This window comes from Delphinapterus leucas, chromosome 19, assembly GCF_059928025.1.
Source record: "Delphinapterus leucas isolate spDelLeu-1000000601 "Yukka" chromosome 19, BTC_Dleu_Yukka2, whole genome shotgun sequence".
Taxonomy (NCBI): domain Eukaryota; kingdom Metazoa; phylum Chordata; class Mammalia; order Artiodactyla; family Monodontidae; genus Delphinapterus; species Delphinapterus leucas.
In genome coordinates this window covers 47,293,298-47,317,411 of record NC_143147.1, presented here as the reverse complement: position 1 = coordinate 47,317,411, position 24,114 = coordinate 47,293,298, and the positions used below count along the sequence as shown (strand labels likewise).

At 43.2% G+C, this 24,114-nt stretch overlaps 1 protein-coding gene across 3 annotated transcripts; it reads left to right on the top strand.

Annotated features, from left to right (window-relative positions):
- Window positions 1-1,321: 1,321 nt before the first annotated feature.
- Window positions 1,322-23,890, top strand: CALCOCO2 (calcium binding and coiled-coil domain 2). 3 transcript variants are annotated; one of them, XM_089901126.1, is made up of 14 exons: window positions 1,322-1,423; window positions 8,324-8,513; window positions 12,830-12,932; window positions 13,088-13,221; window positions 14,033-14,158; window positions 15,025-15,113; window positions 15,494-15,563; window positions 16,068-16,190; window positions 16,492-16,578; window positions 17,827-17,985; window positions 19,322-19,417; window positions 20,960-21,095; window positions 22,334-22,362; window positions 22,873-23,890. In XM_089901126.1, the coding sequence occupies exons 2-14, from the start codon at window positions 8,334-8,336 to the stop codon at window positions 23,044-23,046; spliced, it is 1,506 nt and encodes a 501-aa protein (XP_089757252.1). In that variant the 5' UTR covers window positions 1,322-1,423; window positions 8,324-8,333; the 3' UTR covers window positions 23,047-23,890. The 3 variants fall into 3 exon arrangements, 2 of the variants coding, with proteins under 2 accessions (XP_089757252.1, XP_022413634.1); XR_002642587.2 differs by lacking the exon at window positions 17,827-17,985 and having other exon boundaries at window positions 1,324-1,423; window positions 22,873-23,363; window positions 23,592-23,890; XM_022557926.2 differs by lacking the exon at window positions 17,827-17,985 and having other exon boundaries at window positions 1,324-1,423.
- Window positions 23,891-24,114: the final 224 nt, after the last annotated feature.

Genomic DNA, 24,114 nt, shown 5'->3' with positions numbered 1-24,114 from the left:
GGGCTTCCCTGATGGCACAGTGGTTAAGAATCTGCGTGGCAATGCAGGGGACACGGGTTCAAGCCCTGGTCTGGGAAGATCCCACATGCTGTGGAGCAACTAAGCCCGTGCGCCACAACTACTGAGCCTGTGCTCTAGAGCCCATGCTCTGCAACAAGAGAAGCCACCGCAATGAGAAGTCTGCACACTGCAATGAAGAATAGCCCCCACTCACTGCAACTAGAGAAAGCCTGCACGCAGCAACAAAGACCCAACATAGCCAAAAATAAATAAATAAATTTATATTAAAAAAAAAGAATATGCCTGCCAATGCAGAGGACACGGCTTCGAGCTCTGGTCTGGGAACATCCCACATGCCACGGAACAACTAAGCCCATGCACCACAACTACTGAGCCTGCGCTCTAGATCCCGCGAGCCACAACTACTGAATCCTGCGCCTAGAGCCCGTGCTTCGCGACAAGGGAAGCCACCACAATGAGAAGCCTGCGCACTGCAACAAAGAGTAGCCGCCACTCGCTTCAACTAGAGAAAGCCTGTGTGCAGCAACGAAGACCCAATGCAGCCAAAAATAAAAATAATAATTTTTTTAAAAAAGAAATAATTATCCTGACACTTGATAAAACAGTAAAAGAGACTTTAACCAGGACTACTGCAATAGGGGAGAGAGATTGCACTCAACTCCAAATACAATAAGGACAAGTGGATAGAAAATTACTAAGAGGAGACATCAAGGGTGGGGGAATTGTTGCTAAACCTACTTACAGGATTCTTGCTGAAGGCAGGCCAGGGTCTGATCAGATATCAAGGGTGGGGAATTTTCTCTAAACTGACTTAGCAGGATTCTTGCTGAGTTTATTCTTACTCCGATTAAGAAGAGCACTACATTAACAGAGTTAACACTAAAGAATAATTTCTTTCTGGAGGGGTAATGATGAAACACAAACTGGGCTACCCAGGGAGGTTGCTGGGCCTCCTTTAGGGGCAAGTGGGAGGCATGATTAAATGACAAAGAGATTCTCATCTATAAGATTCTTAGTGAAGTATTACGTGGAGCAGGAGAAAAATGAAGATGACCTCTCAATGGTCCTTCAAATGTATGGAGCTTTCACTCAGGTCTAAAAGAAAAAAAAAATTTTTTTTAAAGGAAGGTAAATGGCTCTTTCTAGGGAAAGAAGTAGGCTCCTTGGAATGTGATCTTTGCTCCAGACTGGGGAAAACCATACAGGGCTGCGGAGCAACCCTGGGGCCCAGTCACCTAAACACTACAAGTCCCCAAAAGCACCGCGGTGGGGGCGGGGCTTGCTGACCGTTTCGACGTAGCGGGCGGGGTCAGACGGGACCGCTCTGCCCTGGGCTTTCAGCCCCGCCTCTGTCCCTTTCCCCGCCCTGTTGCTGTGGCGCCGCCGCTGGCTGCAGCCCCTGGTGAGTCCCTGGAGTGAAGGTGGGCAATTAGGGAGAGTTGGGCCCTCGGGTTCCCCGACTTCACACATCCAGTCCTGAGAAAGGGCCATGGGCGGGCAGTGGTGCGGCTGGTTTCGGTTTTCACCTCCTTCCATCTTTCTAGGGTGACCGTAAGGGAGAGTGGCGTCATGGGGCCCCTGGAGCCCCTCCGCGGCTTTGGAGGGTTGAGGGCAGTTTTTTCCCCGAGGAGGGCAGGGCTTCAGTGCCCGGGGCCGGGTGGGCGGCTCCTGGGGCAGAAGGAACCCTCTGACCCGAGTGAGGGTCTTGAAGTCACGGCGTCATGACCCCGCCTCTCCGGCCGAGGTCGTGCTGGTTCCTTAATCCCCGTGCTTGACGTAATTGGTGGCTGTGGCCGAGGGCGGACCTTGCCCAGTCACCGTAGGCAAGTTACTTTCTCTTTGGGCCTCAGTTTCCCAGTCTTGATCCCTGAAGCCCCCTTCCTTCAGTTGAGGCCGTTTGTAATTGGAGGAGATGTTCTAGACGACCGAGAAGAAAGAGCACTTGGGGTGCGGTGACCTGCTTCTTTACCGTTGATCTCCGGTAGCCCCTCCCTCCCCACCGTCCCCCCATCTTCCCCCCCAGTTTAGTTTGGGGCTAATGTTCCCACTCTAATTTATTATGATTTCAACCCCTCCTGGACACTTAAACTTTTTTCTATCACTTGGATTCTTTGCTTCTGATGTAAGCCAACAAGTGGCCATGGTTGGAGCTGAGTAGAATAATACAAAAGCTATGTATTATAACATCTCCACTATTGCAAAAACTGTTAAAAGCAAAAGACTTTTAATACAATAGGTCTTTGTAGATTATGTAGAGCACGTGATTAAGGAATATCCAGGTGAGTCGCTTTCACAGATACTTTCAGAGGGCGTCTATTTGAAACTCTACTCTTTTGCAGAAATGACAGCTGTGGAGTGGAAAGGACCCTAAGAAAGGTAGTAAGAGTTACATAACACAAGTCATGTGGTCTTTGGAGTCAGATAGTACAAATAGGGCTCTTTAAAATTTTTGACTGTACTTATTAATATAATACCATGCTTCCTCATTTTCTTAGATGAAAAGACAGTTAAACTCTTTCATTTCCTTTTTCCTTCACTTGGGATCATCATTATAGCTGGAAAGTTCCTTAGAGATTTTCTTGCCTGATCCATGTGTTTTACAGATGAGGAAACTGAGGCCTAAAAAGAGGTAATGTGACTTGGCCAAGATCTCAGAGCTAGTTAGTGGCAGAACTAAGACAGGAACCCAGGTCCCTTGGCTCCTAGCTTAGTCCCCTTTCTACTACACTTCAAACACTGTCACTACCCAGGTCACTTCAAGGGTTAGCAGAATCACCCTTTTCACAGAAAAAGTATAAAATCTCAGTAAAGTAAAATGGAATAAAATGGAGATTTAGTCCACAGCTTGGAGCTTTTCGCAGTTTCTCCTGGTTGCCCAGAACAGTTTTTCTGTTCTTCCCTAGTACTGTTGGCACTGTGGTGTTGTGGTATGTGGGATGAAGGCTGCTTAGAATAAGCCGGACAGCTAATCCAAACAGTTGTTACTGAATTAGGTATTAAAAGTCTCCTGGGGGTACAAAATTTACTTAAGGCACTAGAAAGATTTTAGGTAAGGAACTGGAATGAACTTGGAAAATTTGGATTAGAGCAAGTGGCTCTCATAATTTGAGGACCGGTGACTATGTGTCTGTGCTTTTGCTCCCCATCTCAGGGCCATCTACATATCCATAATATCTATTGTCAGTGTTCTCTAAAGGGTAGTTTTGTGGAAGCATCTATTCCAGGGCCAGGGGGAGTGGAACTCAAATCAGTTCGTCCATTTTGCTAATTGCTAGTAGTTTAGAAACTTAAGTAAGCAGAAGGATGAAGGGATTAGGTTGAATGTGTGTTTAGTTTTTACTTATTTTTGTTTTTACTATTCCCAAATGAAGAACTGATTGGCATTTCTCTCTCGGCTGTGGATTCATTTGGTTTCCTTCTGTGAACTGATCCAGAGAAACTTATAATCTGTAGTCTTCACTTCTCTTGAAACATGTGCCCACTGGTATAAAAGGCTAACGTAAAAATGTTGGGCATTCTTTGTGCTAGAATTTTAGTTTTTGTTGCTGTCATTTTATAAGGTTATTCTTTGTGGTTCAGCACACATGAGGAAAAATCTTTAGGGAAATTGGTGAGTTGATTTGGTTGAATATTTGCACTGTTAGAACCTAAACCAGAAAGCTTAAAAAAAAAAAAACGACAGAAAGCTTAACATTTTTCAATTTTTCTGCTAAAAAGCGTATCAGCGTCATTTACAGATTCAAGAAAGAGCAGGAGTAGAACTGGCTTTTTGTTCCTTCAGGAGAATATAAGAGAATCTGTGCCCTCATGGAACGGTCCTGGGAGTACTGTATTAGACTTGAGAAGCTCATTAGATGAAAATGTGTCAGGTTTTCTTAGAAGCCAGGAGCCAGTTCAGGAGACTCATTTTAAGATATATTGCCTATTATTGCCTGCCTCCTCTGAGGACCCTAATCATTTTGGAAACTGAAAAAAAAGAAAAAGTAACAACTGTGTCAGAGTCCAAGTAAAGTGCCTCTGACAGTTTGTGGAATCTCTGCATTATTTTCCCACGTTTGATGGTTTGTTTTCTGGTTTTGGTTTTGGTTTTTTTGCGGTACGCGGGCCTCTCATTGTTGTGGCCTCTCCCGTTGTGGAGCACAGGCTCCGGACGCGCAGGCTCAGCGGCCATTGGCTCACGGGCCCAGCCGCTCCGCGGCATGTGGGATCTTCCCGGCCCGGGGCACGAACCCGCGTCCCCCGCATCGGCCGGCGGACTCTCAACCACTGCGCCACCAGGGAAGCCCTGATGGTTTGTTTTTAAAATTTTCTATTTGTTTTCCCTGGTCACTCGTTATATGGCCAGTCTTTGATTTGAGGGTAGGAGTAAGGAATTAAGTGGAATACCATTCCATGACTTCTAGGGAGCCTAATTCATCCCACTGCTTTTTAATGACTCTAGGTTTCTAAATTTAACATTTGCTCTTTTTGTATTTCTTCTCTCTTCCTTGTCTCTGTGGATATTGCCAGAATTAGAAGTGGATGGTGGACAGGTTCTATAGTGGGAAGAGTGGTTAAAAGAGGGGAGCTGATGCTTAAATCATTCTAATTTTCCTTCCGCATCCTTCCTGCCCGCCCCCGCCACAAACAGTCGTTTCTAGACTGCTTTGTCAGAAAGACAATTTCCCAAGCCGTTGTTGGAGCCCATTTCTCCCAGGGAATTTTATCACTGGGAGGGAGGATAAGCTTTAAGGATCACTGACCTTAAAAATCAGTAGATAGCTTCCTTCCAGGAAAAGTTGAATGAGGTATCTCCTCACTGACCCAGTGTAGATTGACATGGTTATGCTCTAGGTTTACCCATGGCCTTTTCTAAAAGTCGTCGGCTTTGGTAAGAAGCAGAAAAGCCACTATTTTTCTTCATTCTACCTCCTCAAACCCTTCTGCAGTCTTGGCAGAAGAGTTTTTTATTTCAAGAATGATTGAGTTCCAAACACCCGGAGTGCCATTGGGTGTCCCCTGAGTCCTTCTGGGAATGTGATGAGGTCTCTGAAATGGAAAACTTCATGGAGTCTCTTATATTTTTGATAAGCAGGAACCAAGGCTGTTGACTTTTCCAGACAGATGTTAGGTTTTCAGATGAATGACAAGAGATGAAGGTTCCATTGGCTGTGCACTCAGGCCTCAGAATATGAGCTCTTTCATGTCATTTTGTGTGTGTATGCTGTCCTTTCTTCAGTGAGATTCTGTCAGGATCTCAGTTCCCCAACCAGAGGTTGAACCCGAACCACAGCAGTGAAAACCCAGAATCCTAACCACTAGGCCACCAGGGAACTCCCTCCTCACCCTATTTTAGAAAAGAGAAAGCTGAGAAACAGCTTCTCCAAAGGTACCCAACAAGTTAAGAGCAGGGCTAAAGATAATAATTAGCCCCACCATCATTCACAGCATTGTTTACCTACAAAGCCCCTTCCTTTCACTTTTTGATGAATTGGGAGTATGATGGTATTTAGGTTAATTGAGAGACAGGCCCTGAATTCACTCTTACCTGAGTGTTCTCATGATCCACAGTAAAGGACAGATTAAGTCACATGCTCAGATAAATGGTGCTCCAGGCTTAGGACACAGGGGCTATGCTGGCCTCAGTGTGACTGAAGACCACTAGGAAAGACAGGGGTCTGCGAGCTGAGAAATCTCCCTGCCCAACCTCCCACAGCCTCCAACAGATCAGTAGTCAACGGCTTATCATGAGGAACAAGTACTGGCCTAGACTGGAATGTGACCTCTTTCTTCCTTAGAAAAACTGATCTGAGGTTTGAGGTTGAGGATGTGGCCAAACTGTGTCACAAACCAGAAAGCTAGTATATTTCTTAGTTCCTTAGCTCAGTCTCGAGAACAGACAGTTCAGTGCCTCAAAGTCCTCTTACCTTCTCTGTGAAAAAATTGACTTCTGGGGGAGCTGGAAGAGGAGGCCTGTTTGCTTAGAGTTCAAAATAAAACCAGGAAATAAGTGGGGTGGGACAGAGCTAGAAGAGCTACTGTGTTTTTCTGGTTATTGTACTTACTGTTTTTTTAAGGGTGTGTGTGTGTGTGTGTGTGTGTGTGTGTCTCTGTGTGTGTGTGTACAATCTTCCAACATGTTCTAACAGCTGAATTTGTAAGATACCATGTAGTAGTATTTGCAAATGTACAGCTCTTTCTTCATCTGCTGTGTAGAGCTGCAGTATTTTTTTTTTTTTTGAGCTGCAGTATTGTTTTCATTTCCCAGTAGAACTCTGGGTTGAGAAACATAGACTCACTAAATGCATTTAGAAGACAGGGCATGTGGCTTTTGAGGTCCCGACAATTCAAAACACTTTGTTTCTTTTGTGTATTGTTTTTATCTCCCCAATAGTTCCCATCCTTGATCACATTTTATCTGTACTATGACCTAGAAAGGTGAAATACAGCTTACTATCCCCATTTTATAGATAGGAATCCAAACTTGCTTGCTGTCCTCCATGGGCTGCATTTTTCCGTTCCTTTGTTTTTATGCATGCTGCTTCGTTCATCTGGAATTTCCTCACCCCCAAACACATTTGTCAGAATTCTAATCTTCCTTGAGGGCTTATCTAGGATTCTACTCACTCCTCGAAGCTTTTCTTCATTTTCCTAACCAGTTTCATCTCTCTCTCTTGAACCCAAGAGCATTTTGCACTTATTTGGCAGTCACTTAAATTCTCATCTAACCTCCATATCGGATTGGGACTCTTTTGAGGGCAAAGACTGACAGAAAAGAAAAAAAACACAAACGTAATAGTCACTAACATCTGTTAAACCCTCTCTTTATCCAGACTTTGTGCACGTGCTTTATTCTGTCACTCCGCCTTTACTTTGTGTGAATTGCCTACTCTATGGCAGGTACTGATTTAAGGACTAGACACTGCACATTGTAGGCATACCTATCTGCTTCACAGATACTATTTTTTCTTTTTTTTTTTTTTTTTTGCGGTACGCGGGCCTCTCACTGTTGTGGCCTCTCCCGTTGCGGAGCATAGGCTCCGGACGCGCAGGCTCAGCGGCCATGGCTCACGGGCCCAGCCGCTCCGCGGCATATGGGATCTTCCCGGACCGGGGCACGAACCCATGTCCCGTGCATTGGCAGGCGGACTCTCAACCTCTGTGCCACCAGGGAAGCCCACAGATACTATTTTTTTTTTACAAAATTGAAAGTTTTTGGCAACCCTACCTTGAGCAAGTCTGTTGGCGCCATTTTTCTAACTGCATTTGCTCACTTCATGTCTCTGTGTCACATTTTGATAGTTCTCACAATATTTCAGACTTTTTCATTATTATTATATTTGTTACGGTGCTCTGTTATCAGTGGTCTTTGATGTTACTTTTGGAAGTTTTTGGCATTTTTTAGCAATAAAATATTTTTAAATTAACGTATGTACTTTTTTTAGACATAGTGCTACTGCACACTTAATGGACTACAGTATAGTGTAAACATAACTTTCATATGCACTGGGAAACCAAAAAAACTGTGTGACTTGCTTTATTGAGGTATGTGCTTTATTGAGATGGTCTAGAACTGAACTTGTAACGTCTCCGAGGTATGCCTGTGTTTCAATTAATGCTCACAAAAAAAAGAATGAGGTAGATGTTATTAGCCCCATTTTACAAATGAGGAACCATGCGCAGAGTCCAGTTAAGTAAATTACCCAAGGGCATGCGTTTAATAGGTGATGAAGCTGGAATTTGAACTCCAACATTTTGATTTCTGAACCCATGCTCATCACCACTGCATGTCAAATAATCTCCTTCTCTCATCCCTACCTTTCTTTCTGCACCCATCCCCAGCTCTTAGCAGAGTGCCTTAATGTATAGAAGGACCCGATAATTACAGGATAAATGAAATTGAATAGAGAAGCTGAAATCTAGAGAAATTGACATTCCAAAAGTCACAGGGCTTGTTGGAATGAAAAATCTAGAATCTAAGTCTTAACAGCTCCCAGCTCAGGAACCTCTAGGCTGCCTTACTTAAGGCATTTAGAGGAAGGGGAGCAAACTAGATGTGAGCAGAGAACAAGGGTATGTGAGGGCGGTGGTGCCTGTGGTGAAGAGGTCACAGAGACTCAGAAAATTCTTATAGCACAGGAAGTTATGAATGCAAAGTGGCTCATAGTGAAACCGAAAGCAAGTTGTGTGATCTCAATACTTGTCAGGCTTTTGCTTTAACTGACTTGCCCCGAACTGAGTGTTCCCTGGGTGAGAGCCCAGAAATTTCCAGCATTTCAGACAACCCTTTTTGAGCCTTATTCTATCCCATATCTCATAACAGGACCCCTACCATGGAAGAGACAATAGAAGATCCCCCCACATCAGCTGTCTTGCTGGACCACTGTCATTTCTCTCAGGTCATCTTTAACAGTGTGGAGAAGTTCTACGTCCCTGGAGGAGACATCACATGCTATTACACCCTCACCCAGCATTTCATTCCCCGTCGAAAGGATTGGATTGGCATCTTTAGAGTAAGTGGTGAATTTAGTACCAAGTGACTGGGAACTAGAGGTTCATCTTAGTTACCTGAGTGTGTGTCTGTCTCTGTATTATAAGCATTTTGCATATATGTGTGGCCAATGTTAAAATCCTAAACTAAGCTCCCTAGCACTTCTCCCTTCACACACCAGCATGTGCTGTAGGACTCAAATTTTAATTTCAGTCTTAAGCTAAAATAAGATAGCAAATCATACAATCCACAAGTTTTATTATACTTTCAAAGACCAAATGTAAATGTTTTTTAAATTATCCTATTTTGAAATATTCATCTATGACTTGACTGAGGTAGGTGGCCCCTTATATAATTTCTGTGAATTTAAACGTCACTTGCTTACTTAGTACAATGTTTAATTTGTTTTAATATAAGTATTACAAATCTGGAAAGGATGTTGAAAATTTACCTTGTCCTATATCTTGCATCCAAGAAGTTTGTTCCTGAATAAGCGTGTCTTGCTTCTTTGTGAAGATTTCCAAGAACAGAAAGTTTATGAGTTCCCTTGGTTTCCTCTTCCAGTGTCTAATTGCCCTGTCAGTTCAAGTACAGAAATGGTACTTTTTATTATAGTCAACTTACTGTCTAGCTCCTCTTCTTTTCCCCTCTGTATCTCTGTCTCTGACATCCCCTCACACACAAACACACACATGCACACTCTTACTCATTCACTCACACACCATAATGACAAATCGTCCTATTTACAGAGACAGAGATAAAGGTCAAACGTAAGTAACTTACACTGCTGAGTCCCAACATAAGTGACCTTTGTTTTGACACCTCAGTATGTCATGTGCTTGTTTACCAATGCTGTTCATCCTAAAATCAGACATCGTTCTTGAGTGCACTGTGTAGGAGCTGATGCTAATTCACATTTCCTCATCGAATTCCTTTTCCTTAATTGTTTGGAATTCCAAGCTAAGTGATAGAACGATGGAAGCTGTAGGTAACAAGGCTGGTGTTTAGAGGTGGGGGTAGTGGACAACCGGAGGGACAGCCGGAGCAACTTCCAGTGAGGACTTCACTCTAAACCAGATGAGAGTCTTATGCTTTTTATTTATTTATTATTTATTTAATTATTTATTTATTTTAATTTATTTATTTATTTATTTATTTATTTATTTTTGGCTGTGTTGGGTCTTCGTTTCTGTACGAGGGTTTCTCTAGTTGCGGCGAGCGGGGGCCACTCTTCATCTCAGTGCGCAGGCCTCTCACTATTGTGGCCTCTCTTGTTGTGGAGCACAGGCTCCAGACGCGCAGGCTCAGTAGTTGTGGCTCATGGGCCTAGTTGCTCCGCAGCATATGGGATCTTCCCAGACCAGGGTTCGAACCCATGTCTGCTGCATTGGCAGGCAGATTCTCAACCACTGCACCACCAGGGAAGCCCTATTTTTATTTATTTATTTATTTATTTGGCTGTGTCAGGTCTTCGTTGCTACACGAGGGCTTTCTCTAGTTGCGGTGAGCGGGTGCTACTTGTTGTTGCGGTGCGTGGGCTTCTCATTGCAGTGGCTTCTCTTGTTGCAGAGCACGGGCTCTAGGCACGCGGGCTTCAGTAGTTGTGGCACGCGGGCTTCAGTAGTTGTGGCGTGCGGGCTTCAGTAGTTGTGGTGCACGGGCTTAAGTAGTTGTGGCACGCAGGCTCAGTAGTTGTGGCTCTCGGGCTCTAGAATGCAGGCTCAGTAGTTGTGGTGCACGGGCTTAGTTGCCCCGCGGCATGTGGGATCTTCCCGGACCAGGGGACCCATGTCCCCCGCATTGGCAGGTGTATTCTTTTTTTTTTTTTTTTTTTTTTGCGGTACACGGGCCTCTCACTGTTGTGGCCTCTCCCGTTGTGGAGCACAGGCTCTGGACGCGCAGGCTCAGCGGCCATGGCTCACGGGCCCAGCCGCTCCGCGGCATGTGGGATCTTCCCGGACCGGGGCATGAACCCGCGTCCCCTGCATCGGCAGGCGGACTCTCAACCACTGCGCCACCAGGGAAGCCCAGCAGGTGTATTCTTAACCACGCACCACCAGGGAAGTCCCGAAAGTGTTATTCTTTTTAAAAACAAATGTTTAAAAGCATTGTTTTTAAATGCATCTATACTTCATTCATTTCAGAGGTATTGCGTACCACAATAAGGAAATTGTGGTTAACCCAGAGAATGGCCTCTGATGTTCATTGTCACAAAGCTGTTGATTTGAACACCTACCCTAAAGTGTGCAAGCAAAGTTTAAGACTAATAAAGAGAGAACACAAACTTTTTGAGAACATATGATGTGCCAGGTCTTTGATGAGGGTGTGTGTGTGTGTGTGTGTGTGTGTGTGTGTGTGTGTGTGTGTGTGTTTTCTAATTTAATCCTTACAGCACAGCAGCCCCCTGAGGTAAGTAGTAGTATTGCTTGTGCACAGATGAATAAAGTGAATGTACTCAAGATGGTGACCTTCCCAAGGTCTCCTAGCGGTGAAGCAAGTTTGTTTGACTCCCAAACCTCTGTAGTCTTTTTTTTTTTTTTTTTTGCAGTGTAGTCTTAATCATACCCCTCAACTCCTCATCTGCCCTAACACCACTGGTTCCCAGCACCAAGTAGGCACTCACAAAATGTTTCTGCACGTGCAATATGCTACATCTTCTCCATAGAGTGAAAGCTACCACCAGTGATAAAGCCTAAAGTGGATGGGAGTTAGCTTTTCTTCCTTAAACGCAGAGCCCTACGCTCCATACTCTCCTTTACCCGGGCATTTATGCCATGTTCCAGGGTTCCGGGGAGGGGAGATGTCATAGCACAAGAGGCAGGCTGCGACTAGGACTGCTCAGATGGAAGAGCCAAGGACAGAAATCTCAGGTGGCTAGAAGTTGCTTCCTTGTTCCAAGGCAGCAGTAATTCTTAGGCCTTCCTAGATGATATTTTGGTCACAGTGCATTAAGAAACTCCAGGATGTGAATGAAGACTCCATAAAATTCCTGCTGCCTGTACCTCCACAGGTTTCAGTGGCCCAGAGGTGCTTACAGCAATGGTGTGGGTGTTAATGAGACACTAAAACATGCCCTAGTATGTGTGATGCACTTACAGCCTTTTCAAACCTGCTCTGATTCCTTAGTATATGAACACGGAATTTATTTTTAGTTCTTTTTCTTCCCACTGGGCTCAGGCAGGGTCACAATATGGCAATAAATGTAATTTTGCTTATTTGCTGAGTATTCTCCCCTTGAAGACACAATGGCTCCTTTTCTGTTCTCCGGTATACTCTTATCTTCCAGATAGGATTTGAGCCGTCTTCTACCCCTCTTCACATTTAGTGAGAATATTTTCCACTTAGCCAGCTTTCTGCTCTGAGGCATATTTTATAGTATCCTTATATCTTATGATTTACTGCATTCCATACCTAGAAGGGGCCTTTATGACTACCAGATTGTTGTTGTTATCTTTATCACCAAAAAGCCTTCATTAAACATGCATTAAGAAAAACACTGAAGAAAGAAAACTCTACAGATTGGACTCAGTTATCTGGTACCTCATAGTCTAAGAACACTCTTGCATCCAACCCAAACACACACATTATTTTTAAAATGCACTTTTAGGGGCTTCCCAGGTGGCGCAGTGGTTGAGAGTCCGCCTGCCGATGCAGGGGACACGGGTTTGTGCCCCGGTCCGGTAAGATCCCACATGCCATGGAGCGGCTGGGCCCGTGAGCCATGGCTGCTGGGCCTGCGCATCCGGAGCCTGTGCTCTGCGATGGGAGGGGCCACAGTGGTGAGAGGCCCGTGTACCGCAAAAATAAATAAATAAATAAATAAAATTTTAAAGATAATAAAATAAAAATAAAATGCACTTTTAAACGCAGTGATATAACCGGGCTGGTATAGGTGACAAGACTGAATTGGACACAGGAGAGGACGAACCAGTGGAGAGGGCAGATCAGAAGTGCTTTCTGATTAAGAAGTTCCAAGAACACTGTTGTAGGAAAATAGCGGGATCAAGGTTCACAATCCCACAACTTTTTTCCCGATCACTCTCAGTTCTGTTTCTGACTTGGAGATACAATATTTGGAACTCTTGTCCTGGGTGTTGAATGGCCAGTTTTTGTTTCCTTCTAAGACAAGTAATTTAGACTGTGTGTGTGCATACCAGTTTTTAATTGTATATATAGTTATCATAAGTCAAAAAACAAGATTTGATCCATTGTGGGTAGATCTTATCATAATGAACTTACTCTATTGTAAAATCAACATAACAAAAAGTGCATTTTACGAAGACATGGCCCAAACCTGAGCACTTTCAGATGCTGAACAAGAGCCTCTTGTCATTGCAGGTGGGATGGAAGACAACCCGTGAGTACTACACCTTCATGTGGGTTACTTTGCCCGTTGACCTAAACAGCAAATCTCCCAAACAGCAGGAGGTCCAATTCAAAGGTGAGAAAAATACTGGATCAAAGGTAGAAGACAGCTAGCAGCCAAGACTAATTAATTCCCTTGAGCTTGAGCTTTCTGGGTAGATAAAAGACTTCCGGATTTTTAGTTTTCTGAATAGACCTTATTTTGGATTAAAAATCATGTTCTGTTTTCAGCTTATTACCTGCCCAAGGATGATGAGTATTACCAGTTCTGCTATGTGGATCAGGATGGTGTGGTCCGGGGGGCAAGTATCCCTTTCCAGTTCTGTCCAGAAAATGAGGAGGACATCCTGGTTGTTACCACTCAGGTCTGTAAGCATCTCATCTCAATCCCTTCCTGCCGCTAAGGGTAGCAGTTCCAGGATAGGGTAGAATTTTAGTCAGTAAGCCTTTATTGAATGTCTTAACAGTTAACTGTTGGGAAAATTTTATACAGTACCCATTCAAACCCACCATTCCTAAGGGAATGACTTAGGAATGTTAACAAGAATCATAACAATAAGTGATTTCTCCTTTCTCTAAAACTTCTGTAACTCAGTTGACATTCAGTTATTTAACTTTCCCAGTTACTTAATTTTTGTCATCTGCACATCTTATCACCATAGTAAATTTTATAAGCTCCTTTGAGGAGAGACACACCAGATATTCTTCTTTGTATCTCTCAGATTCATTTGCTTACTCAGTTATTTAACAGGACACCTACTTCCATCCAACACTCTGGTAGGCACTAGGGATGTAGTGAAGAATCAATTAAAATCCTGTCCCAGTCTCAAGGAGCTAAGTCTGAGAGGAGAGACAAACAATATTAAGTGTTTGCAAGAAAAAACTCTGTTCTTTTGTCATTACCCCTTTTAACTTTTTGTGGCCTTAATTTTGTTTATCTTTCTTTCTTGGTAATGGCAGCCTCAATGCTGCAATTATACAGACACACCTCTCTTACCCCGCTTCCCTACATACTGAGGGGCTGCTTCCACTTGGGGTACACAGATGTCACTACAGTGAGTGGGAATCAGCTAGACCCTAACCATCCCAGCCTATGGGAATTTTCTGCTAGAGGGACTTGAATATCCATTGAGCTATAAAGGGCCAAACATGAGTTTATGGAACGTTTTTTCGTAGGGTGAGGTGGAAGAGATTGAGCAGCACAACGAGGAGCTCTGCAGAGAAAACGAGCAGCTGAAGGACAGCTGTGTCAGCCTCCAGAAGCAGAATGCAGACATGCACGCTAGGCTCCAGAAGAAGCAGGTATGGCTGCTGGTTAAAGGTGAACTTGGAGGTTGGAGATCAGAATCTTTTTCTGTTTTTCTTGTGATCTCACGCCCTTATACTAATATCTGGCACAGATTTTAGTATATTAGAGATTTCCTTTTTATTGTTTACATATTGAAATGATATTTTCATTTAATGAATTAAATACATATACTATTAGTAAAATAATTTCATCTATTTCTTTTTACTTTTTTTAATGTTGCTACTAAAATTTTTAAATTATGTATGTGGCTTTCATGAATTAATTGGACAGCACGTTTCTAGGAGAAAAGCACCTTTATTTTGCCCACTGCTGTGTCTGCAGTGCCAGAACAGTGTCTGGTGTGTAATAGGCACTCATTAAATATTTGTTTAATGAATTAATGGACAAATATAAGCTCCACTAGAAGAGACATTAGGTAGATGTATTTTTTCTTACTTTTTTTAATTGAGTTGTATTTGATTTACAATGTTGTATTAGTTTCAGGTGTACAGCAAAGTGATTCAGTTTTTTATATATATATATATATATATATATTAGATACTTTTCCCGTATAGGTTATTACAAAATATTGAGTATAGTTCTCTGTGCTATACAGTAGGTTCATGTTGGTTATTTATTTTATATATAGTAGTGTGTATAATGTTAATCCCAAACTCCTAAGGTAGATGTATTTTTAATATGGAAAGAACATATTAAGGACATTTTAATATAGAAATCCTTTTACTTGGATATTTCATTCACTGCTGTGTCATGCTATATGCCTGACATATAATAAGTGCTCAATAAATATTTGTTGGCTGCCTGAGATACTAAACACTGTCTTAGAAATGTTAAGTCCCTTTGATGTTTCAATCTACAGGAGGAGCTAGAAACCCTAAAGAGCATCAATAAGAAATTGGAACAGACAATGAAAGAGCAGAAGGACTGTTGGGAGACAGAGCTTCTTCAGTGAGTGTGACTCTTGAATGGGAGGAGCTGCTGTATTATAGACACCCTTAGGCAGGGTCCGATTAGATTTTAGAACAGTCTTCCTGTTATGACAGTGATAGGTATGATTCTCCCTCTTTGATTCATGAGCTCTTTGATTCTAGGTTAGAGAATTAGTATCAGAATTGTAAGGACAAATGACCTGAATTCAAGTATTAGCGTTAAGTATTGAACACTTGCAGTTTGAGGTCAGGAAGCCAAAATAGGACTGAAGAAGAGACTAGTGGATTTAAAAATAACTCTGCAGGCTTAGGGCCAAGGCAGCCTTAAATCGTTTAAGGTCTGGGGGAGCTGACCTAGAATCAGTATTTTTTTTCACTTAGTCATCTCCACTTCCACAGACTGAAAGAACAAAACCAGAAGATGTCCTCAGAAAATGAAAAGATGGGAGTCAGAGTGGATCAGCTTCAGGTAGGTAATGCCAAACCTTTGCCAAAGTATATTTTCTTAGCCTTGCCACCACTCCACTGTGGTGGCCCAGGAAGATACAGCTCATTGTACTGAGTGCCTAGTGGTGGATCTCTCAGAGCATCACACTACAGTTTCAGTGTGTGTGTTTTCCGTTCTTGGCCCTCCACACCCTTTTTAACTTTTCTTTTAGCTACAAAATCTTTTCAAGCAAAATCTTACTAAAAAGCCTGGAATGTAAAGCAGGTAGCAGCGGAACTCTCTTTTTTAGGAAGCTGTGCCTTGAAGAGGGGCTTTAAAGGGTGGTTTGTCAGATTTTACTCAGTTGAGTCTTAGATTCTCAGGTGTAAGGTAGAGCTGAAGAGTGAAGAAGTTCTTAGGGATATTTGGCAGCTGGGAGTTGCTGGGGAACACACATCTCCTTATGTTACTGTACATTTAAAAGCCTTGTTCCTGTTTAGTTTTCCTTCTTTTTTATTTTGGTTATATTGACTATTTTTGCTTTAGGCCCAGCTGTCAACTCAAGAGAAAGAAATAGAGAAGCTTGTTCAGGGAGTTCAAGATAAAGCAGAGCAGTTGGAGGACCTGAAAAAGGAAAATGGCCAGCTCTTTCTCAGTTTAACTGAACAGGTAGAGTCATGGAACAAAATATTTTTAGGCATTTGTGAAAAAATATATACATTGTTCTTTCTTTGCTCTGTCATATACCTGGGTGTCACTGGCTGCGGGAAAGGTCTCGGGGGAAGCCATCTGAAATGAGGTATCTAACGGCTTTTCTCAAAAACTAATAAGAGAAGACTTGCTTTTCTCTCTGCACCCTGCTCACTCATTAGCTTAGCAGGCCTTTCCCCAGTGCGTGCACACATGTGCTTGTGCGTGTGCGTGTGCGTGTGTTTTCCCAGCAGTGGTACTGAAATCTGTTTTTGTGCAGAGGGAACACCGGAAGGAGCTCGAACGGACAGTGGAGGAGATGAAGCAGAAAGAAACTACTGCAGCGAAGAAAGAACAGGAGTTAACGGCATGTCTGTCTTTGGATGGCTATGTGGGAGGCAGCCTAAAGAAAGGAAGGGATAGAGCCTATTTTCAGGGGATGGACAGGATAAATGACACAGATTAGAATAGCATTTACCTCTGGACTTTCTTCTCTCTACCCAAAGGGACAGAGAATCTGCCATTTATAGACTGTTTAGGAGAGGTGGGCATTTCTAATATGTGACGAGTGAAAAGGAATATTGGAAGTTAAACTTCACGAGAGGTTGTAGTAAATAGAGCCTTGGGCTAGGAATCACACAGAATAACCCTTACCCCCTTCTTAAAGAGTTTCTATCGGGGCAGACAAATTCATGATTGTCAAATGAGCTCTACAATTAGAAGATATTATAGTAGTCAAACAAATTTTGTTATAATTAATATAATGTTAGCAATTATCATCATTATAAATTGTTCTGAGCTATGTAATATAGTAATAATGAAAGCCTAATTGACTAATAATTTCCTATAATATATTGTTGGAAACGAGGCCTCATGGTGATCACAGGTGCCTAGAAGCTCCATTTTCTGAACTGTTGTAAGGACATGAGAACTCCTGATGTGTGGAGAATATCCAGTTATTGGGAATGTAACTCATATCCTCTATGCATCATTCATTCATTCAGTCATTATCTAATTGATCATTGAGTACCTACTGTATATAAGATACTGCGTATTTTAGCTTATATAATAAAGAATAGATGCAACAAAGTTTGAAAATCATCAACTCACAGATTAAGTATAGCTCACAGGAATGTTTTATTTGTTCTAGATGGTGTTCTTTAAAAAACTGATTTGGTGAACAGCACTTAAAAATGGGAACATTTCCCATTAAAAGAAATTTGTATTTCCAGCTTCTTGAAAAATCAGAGGCTCTGGCAACATATGAGCCGACACTCCCGCCCAGTAGCAGTATCTGGAGCTCGAGCTGCTGACCCTTTAGATGGGTCATGAGTTCCCCATGTGGCTGCCATCCTCACTGTTTTGTTGCATCCCACTCCTTCATTCAGTTCCATTAATTGCCAGGCCCCTATTGGCACTTTTGAGCTTGTGACCTCTGATGTAACAAAGAAATCTGCTTTAAATAATCTACAGCCATTCAAAGGTTTGAACCTCCTTGGTTTTCATGGAATACTTTGAAAGATCCGGGGGCTCCCCAGCTGTCTGATAGCAATTCTTTATTCCTCATGCATCCAAAAGTCCCCTAACTCTGAGGACTATGTATCTTAGGCTTCAGGAGCCTAAGAACAAGAAAACAGCAGTGGAGGAGCAGCTGGTACAAGAGGTGGAACGCCTAAAGGCAAAGGTAGAGGCGGGGAAAGCCTGTTTCTTAGAGAAGTACAAAGAGTGTCAGCGGCTCCACAAACAGATCAGGCAACTCAGGGCTGCCGCACGGGTAGGTGACAAAGATGAGGGGCCCAGGAAGCAAAGGGTGTGAAGGTTTGTGGCTCCTGGACCAAGCCCAGAGGATTGTACATCCTTGTTAAGGAGAATACACCCTCTGCTAAAAAGAGGTATGGAGTATGGGGCCAGAAACCAGCCTGGAGATCCCCAGATATAGAGGCCCCAGCTCAGCCATGGGTCTCAGGGAAGGTTTTTTTTTGTTTGTTTTGTTTTTTGCAGTACGCAGGCCTCTCACTGTTGTGGCCTCTCCCGTTGCGGAGCACAGGCTCCGGACGCGCAGGCTCAGTGGCCATGGCTCACGGGCCCAGCCGCTCCGCGGCATGTGGGATCTTCCCGGACCGGGGCACGAACCCATGTCCCCTGCATCGGCAGGCGGACTCTCAACCACTGCGCCACCAGGGAAGCCCTCAGGGAAGGTTTTTATAACCATTGAGCAGGTTTCTGTACAGACTCAGATAGTGCTTTCTTATTTCTGCCTTTTGAGGAAGTGAACCAGGACCAGAAGAGCCAGCAGGAGCCATTGGGGGTGGGGAACCAGGGGCCTGCAGTCAGTACTGTCATCGGGTAGCCCCCTTTCGCATTACTACCTCAGGGTCGGCTAGAAGTGCACAGCAGTCTGGGCACCAGCATTCAAATAAAAAATCTTGAAAAAAAACCCCACAACTGGTAGGATTAGCTTAAAGTGTTTTTGTGAGGTATTCGCATGTGTGTGTATATAGGCAGGTGTCGGGAAGCGCTGAAGCATGCCTCTGAGTTTTGGCTCCATGAAACTAGTCAGGTGAACCCATCGTACTGGGAAGCCCAGGACCGCAGTCTGGGTTCCTTTTAGCCTTGGATAAATGCCTTCCAGGGTTCCTTCTTCCTCAGTGTAACTTGAGTCCATATGCCTATCTTCACACTGGGAGGGAGTCACACCAGCCTAACTCAGTGCTTCACGCTGTGTTGGGTGAGATGTTTATTCAAGACAAAGATGATGATCGTTTCCATGGTTGCGTGGGGTTTAAAAAAAGCTCAGTTTATCCCTAATTCTGTAAAGCCAGTCTTGAGGTTTCCCCCAAGCTAACTTTTTCTCTCTTTGGTCACTTACTCCCAGCTAAACCAAACGAAACTGGCATCTTGATGCCAGCCCAAGCCTTCAGGCATTTTGTTAAGTCATTTTTCTGTAAGTCAGCATCACCTCCATGGTACCACTCCTCCCTACCCCCATTTCCTTCTCCACCACCTCAGTCCCACCACTTTGGACAGCCAGATCCTCTTTGATCTTGTTTTACCCCACCTTGGATCCAGACTGCAATAGGTGGTCCTAATCCTAATTTTTTTTTTGACAGGACCAGAACTTTGACCTGTCAAAAAGACTGAGTGAGAACAAGATTATATGTAATGTTCTGCAGAAAGAGAAAGAGAGAATGGAAGAAGAAAACGGTGTAAGTGTGTAAAAGACTTTTTAAGGGAAGGAGCAGGGTGACCCAGAGATGTGGTGATAACATAAAAAGTTAAACAAAAGAGCCTTTTCTGGGACATTGGATGAGACAGTTGCTCCCAAACAAAGAGTACATTTCATCTGGTTTCCTTATCTACCACAAAACCCATTCTTTGTTCTGTAACTGAAGCTTGTTTGGCATGGCAGTAGTGACCTTGAAAGGAGCAGCCTTGATGAAGATCTAACTTATTATTTTTGCTTTTAACTCCACAGCTATTCTAAGTATTGTCTTTGGGGAGTAATATCCTACATCATTTTTGTGCTAGCTGAGGGACCCTTTTCCTTCAGCACAACTTTTTTCTTTTTCTCTGCTGCCAAACCAGGAGCAGAAGTGGTGGTCTGTACCAGTGCTGGACCCATGGTAGGCCCCAAATAAATACTATGCATTCATTCATTCATCAGTTCATTCTTTCATCCAACGAGTATTTATTTTCTGCTGTATGCTAAACACATTATTATTGATTGATTGAGGATGATGGCAGCAAATAAGAAGGTTGAACTTGAAGTCATTCTTACGTGCTTGCTGGCATCAAAGAGCAGGTGTCCATGCATTCTGGCTGCTCCTCCGATCTACACCTCCAGCCATTCTCCATCTCTACCCTCTCCATAACCCTTCTGGGCTGTGCCTTCAAGTGATCATTTCTACCTTTGATTATATCATTTATGCCAATGTGTTTCAATTTTGCAGAAAGACTTTGGGGTCTGTTTCTGGTCCTGTCATTCTCATCCTCTTGATTTAGTTAGCGGTACCTTGACTTGGAAATAGTCGATGGGGTGGGGGAAGGGTGTGCAGCGGATGGGGAGGAAGAATGCACACAACTTGTAGCGAGAAGAGAAAGACCTGATATTTGGGAGCTTTGTTAGGAACTATACTAAAACCCTCTTAAGATGTTAAGAGGAAATTTACTGATTTTCTTTTTTCTAAGAACTTTAAATGCTGCCTGTCCCCCTTGTGGCTTGATCTCTTACATTCTTTCTCTCTCTCACATTCCCTCCCTCTCTTTTTTCCTCCCTCTCACTCTCTGTTGGCATATCCATTTAATGGGATAAAACATGAAGAGGGAAAATTATATCAGATGAATATTCACACTATGTAAGAAAATTGTTCTAGGAAGGAGACTAAAAAGCATTCTGCTCTCAATAATGTGTAACAATTTCAGTCTTAATATAGCTCCCACCACCCTCACATATCCATACAACTTCTGTACCCCCTTCAGTTGGTGTGTATTTAAAGATTTAAAATTCCTTTTTGCATTCATTCTAAACAAAATTCAATACATATTTAAATTCAGATATTAAGAACTCAGATCTTTGGAATACTGAGGCTGCTGCTTCCCCTTTTGAAGAATTATGGTTTATCATTTCTTGGGCTTCTCCAGTGCCACATTGTTAATTGAGAACTACCTGTAATGGGCATCCCTGGCCAGTTCCTTGCGGCCATTTGTTGTTGTCTTTTAACATGTCTCTGTAAATACTCTATCCTTAGCTTTTGAAGATGGAGAACAGCACACTGCTGAGTTACATGGGTCAGAATTATGACTCTTTGCCGCATCAAGCGCCTGCTTCGAATCAAGGAGGTGCAAGACAAAACCCAGGACTTGTCTATGGAAACCCATATTCTGGTAAGACAACTTTGCCATTCGAGCTGGAGGCCCCTGCTTGCATCCCTTTCCTCCAATAAATTTTTTTTTTATCTGAAATGCTAATTAAGACCAGCCTCATTGTTAAGACTTGTTGGGCAGAAGCTGAGTACCCAACAGAAAGACTGCCAGGCAAGAAGTGTTAATTGAGAAATAAATCTGAATCTAGAAGACACAAATAAGATCATTCGCCTAGAGGCAGCAGACACAAATTGAGTCCCGTGGCTATATTCCAAATATATGAGTCAGAGAAATGTCTCTGTGTAGAAGATACATACATCTAAAGCTGAGGAAGCTAATTAAGATTTGGAAGTGGAAGCACGAGAGGCGGACTGTGCCACCCAGGATGGGCTGTTAGGCAGCCACCCCTGTGGCCTGACCAAGGGTAGCAGGGATGTGCTCAACAGAGACTCCTGAGTGGTTTGGAGGACAGGAAATGGGGTGACAACCAGTCTTGTCATTGAAGGACCCGGGGTCAGATGTCTTTGCCAAACAGGGAACTTTCCTCCTTTTTTGTCTCCAAAGCGATATGAGACCTCATTTGCTTTTTTGCGACAGTTTAAATCAGTCCTGTTCTCTTTTTTTTTTTTTTTGCGGTACACGGGCCTCTCACTGTTGTGGCCTCTCCCATTGCGGAGCACAGGCTCCGGACGCGCAGGCTCAGCGGCCATGGCTCACGGGCCCAGCCGCTCAGTGGCATGTGGGATCTTCCCCGACCGGGGCACGAACCCGTGTCACCTGCATCGGCAGGCGGACTCTCAACCACTGCGCCACCAGGGAAGCCCAGTCCTGTTCTCTTAACAGTCATAGTCTGATCTTTGCAACAGGCAGGGGTACAAGTATATTTTTCCTTAAAAGTATTTTTAAACATTTCATTTAAAAAATGACTGTGTGGATTTGGTCTTAAAATCTATTCTCAGACTATTTCCGTGTTAAATTGTTACTGTTTTCATTAAAATCTCATTTTCTGCACACTGAAAATAGGTTTATTGTTTTTTTCTGATTATATAATGGCTACTGAAAATGCCACTTCATTATTTTTTCCTCTTTTCCCACTATCCTTGACCTAGATCCCCTCTATCAAAGTAGATGGTATATATGAGAGCTAAAGAATCAGAAGGGGAACAATGAGGGTTACAAAAAACAGCTGCTAGAACACAGCTGGAGAATGTATTCTAAGGATGCATTTCATTGAGTGCAGTCTTTTTTATTACCTTCAGGTATCCAAGAAAGTCCTGCCCCCATCCTGGTAAGTATTTGATTCCTGAGATTGCCCACAGCAAATCTTTGAGAAGATTTCCCTTCCTGCTCCATCCAGTTCACGGGAGAACCGTAGGGAGACTGGTTCACCGTGATAATCCAAGTCAGCAGGGTCAATTTGGTCAGTGCCGAAAGCTGAGTGAGCCTGTTAGGGCGGGGAGAAGAAAACACGGTTCATCCGTCAGTGTTCCGCTGAAGATTTTTCACCTGTGAATTGAGTTTGGTAGAAGGACTAGGGAGGAGATATGAACCAGGCAGGTAGCCAAACAAGGTATGTCCAGTGCCCCTTCCAGGCAGTATTACATCCTTTCGATCCTGGAGTTAGAGAATGCCCCAGTGAGTATCTCCAAATGTGAATTTGTTCATTCATCCTCTATTTCTTGATCACCTACCATCTGCCAAGCATGATGCTAGGTGCTGAGGATATAGTAGAAAGTCAGACACAGTCTCTGCCGCATATAGCTTACATTCGGACTGACCTCTTTGCTCTTCCTCCCAGCTCTCCATCAAGAAATGCCCCACCTGCAAATCAGACTTTCCTGATGACTTGTTTGATCACACCTTGGAGCAGCACATGCAGCCCCATAGTTTGAATTGTCCAATTTGTGACAAGGCCTTCCCAGCAAAAGAGAAGCAGATCTTTGAAGACCATGTGTTGTGCCACACTCTCTAAGTGTCCCAGCCTCTTGGATCTATACTGTACATGGATTTTATAGAGTAGAAGCTTCTACTATGAGTTATGACCCGAGATCCTGCCTAACCTGAATTATTAGGGATTTACTTAGTCCTGCTGCCCTATAGGTGGAGTCATGTCGATTATCTGAAGCATAGTGTTAAGGGCTGTTACTTCCATCCTTGTGGGTTTTAGTACCTTTTAAGTCACATAACTCCAGCTGTGTCAAAATGCCCATTCTTGCGAGGGTATCCAGCATAAAGGACCTGGGATGGAGCTGACCTGGCTGTTCACAGGAGGCCTGACTCAAGTACTAAGTGAGTAGTTTTCCAGGTTGTCCCACTGCCATTCAAGGTCAGGCCTTGAGTGTGTTTGCACTCAGTCCTCAGTCCTAACCCTGGGGCTGGTGACTGATCAGAGGTTAAGAATTTCTACCTCCTCCTCAGGCCTCCTTCTCCAACTAATTTAGAATAGTCAAAAAAGGCATGGCAGAGAACCCAGACATCCAATTTGGATACCAAGGTTTTCTCATCTTGATTTCCCAGCTCCCGACGGAAGCATTCCTGAACAATGGACATGAAATACTTCACTCACAGAAAGGCTTTCTCTCTGGATACCTCTGACTGGCATTTTCTACTCTGGTTTTTTCCTGTGCACATAACTATTATTGTTGTAAGTCCTTTCTTAATGGTTAGTGGGACTTGTTAGGAACTGTATGGGTTTGCAACTTTCTGAGCAGGTGAGTTTGAATATGGATAAGTTAGAATAAGAACTATTGTTAATCGCTTTAATACTAAAAATAAACTAGTCCTCTACTTCAGGGACTTTGGTAATTTAAAATAAACCTTGAGTTCATGTTTTTTTATTTTTAAGCTTGTGGGGAAAGTATAATCAAAAGGATTGTCGGAATTATAGACCCCACCAAGGATTTCTCTTCACCTGTCTTCACTAGTCAACAAAAGAGTGTCCTGGCCATTATCTTGAGGTGGAGAGGGAGGTGACGAAGCATTAGTTTGAGAAATCTGGAGCCCTGACTTTCTTGTTCTAACTTTCTGTGCATTTTTGAAA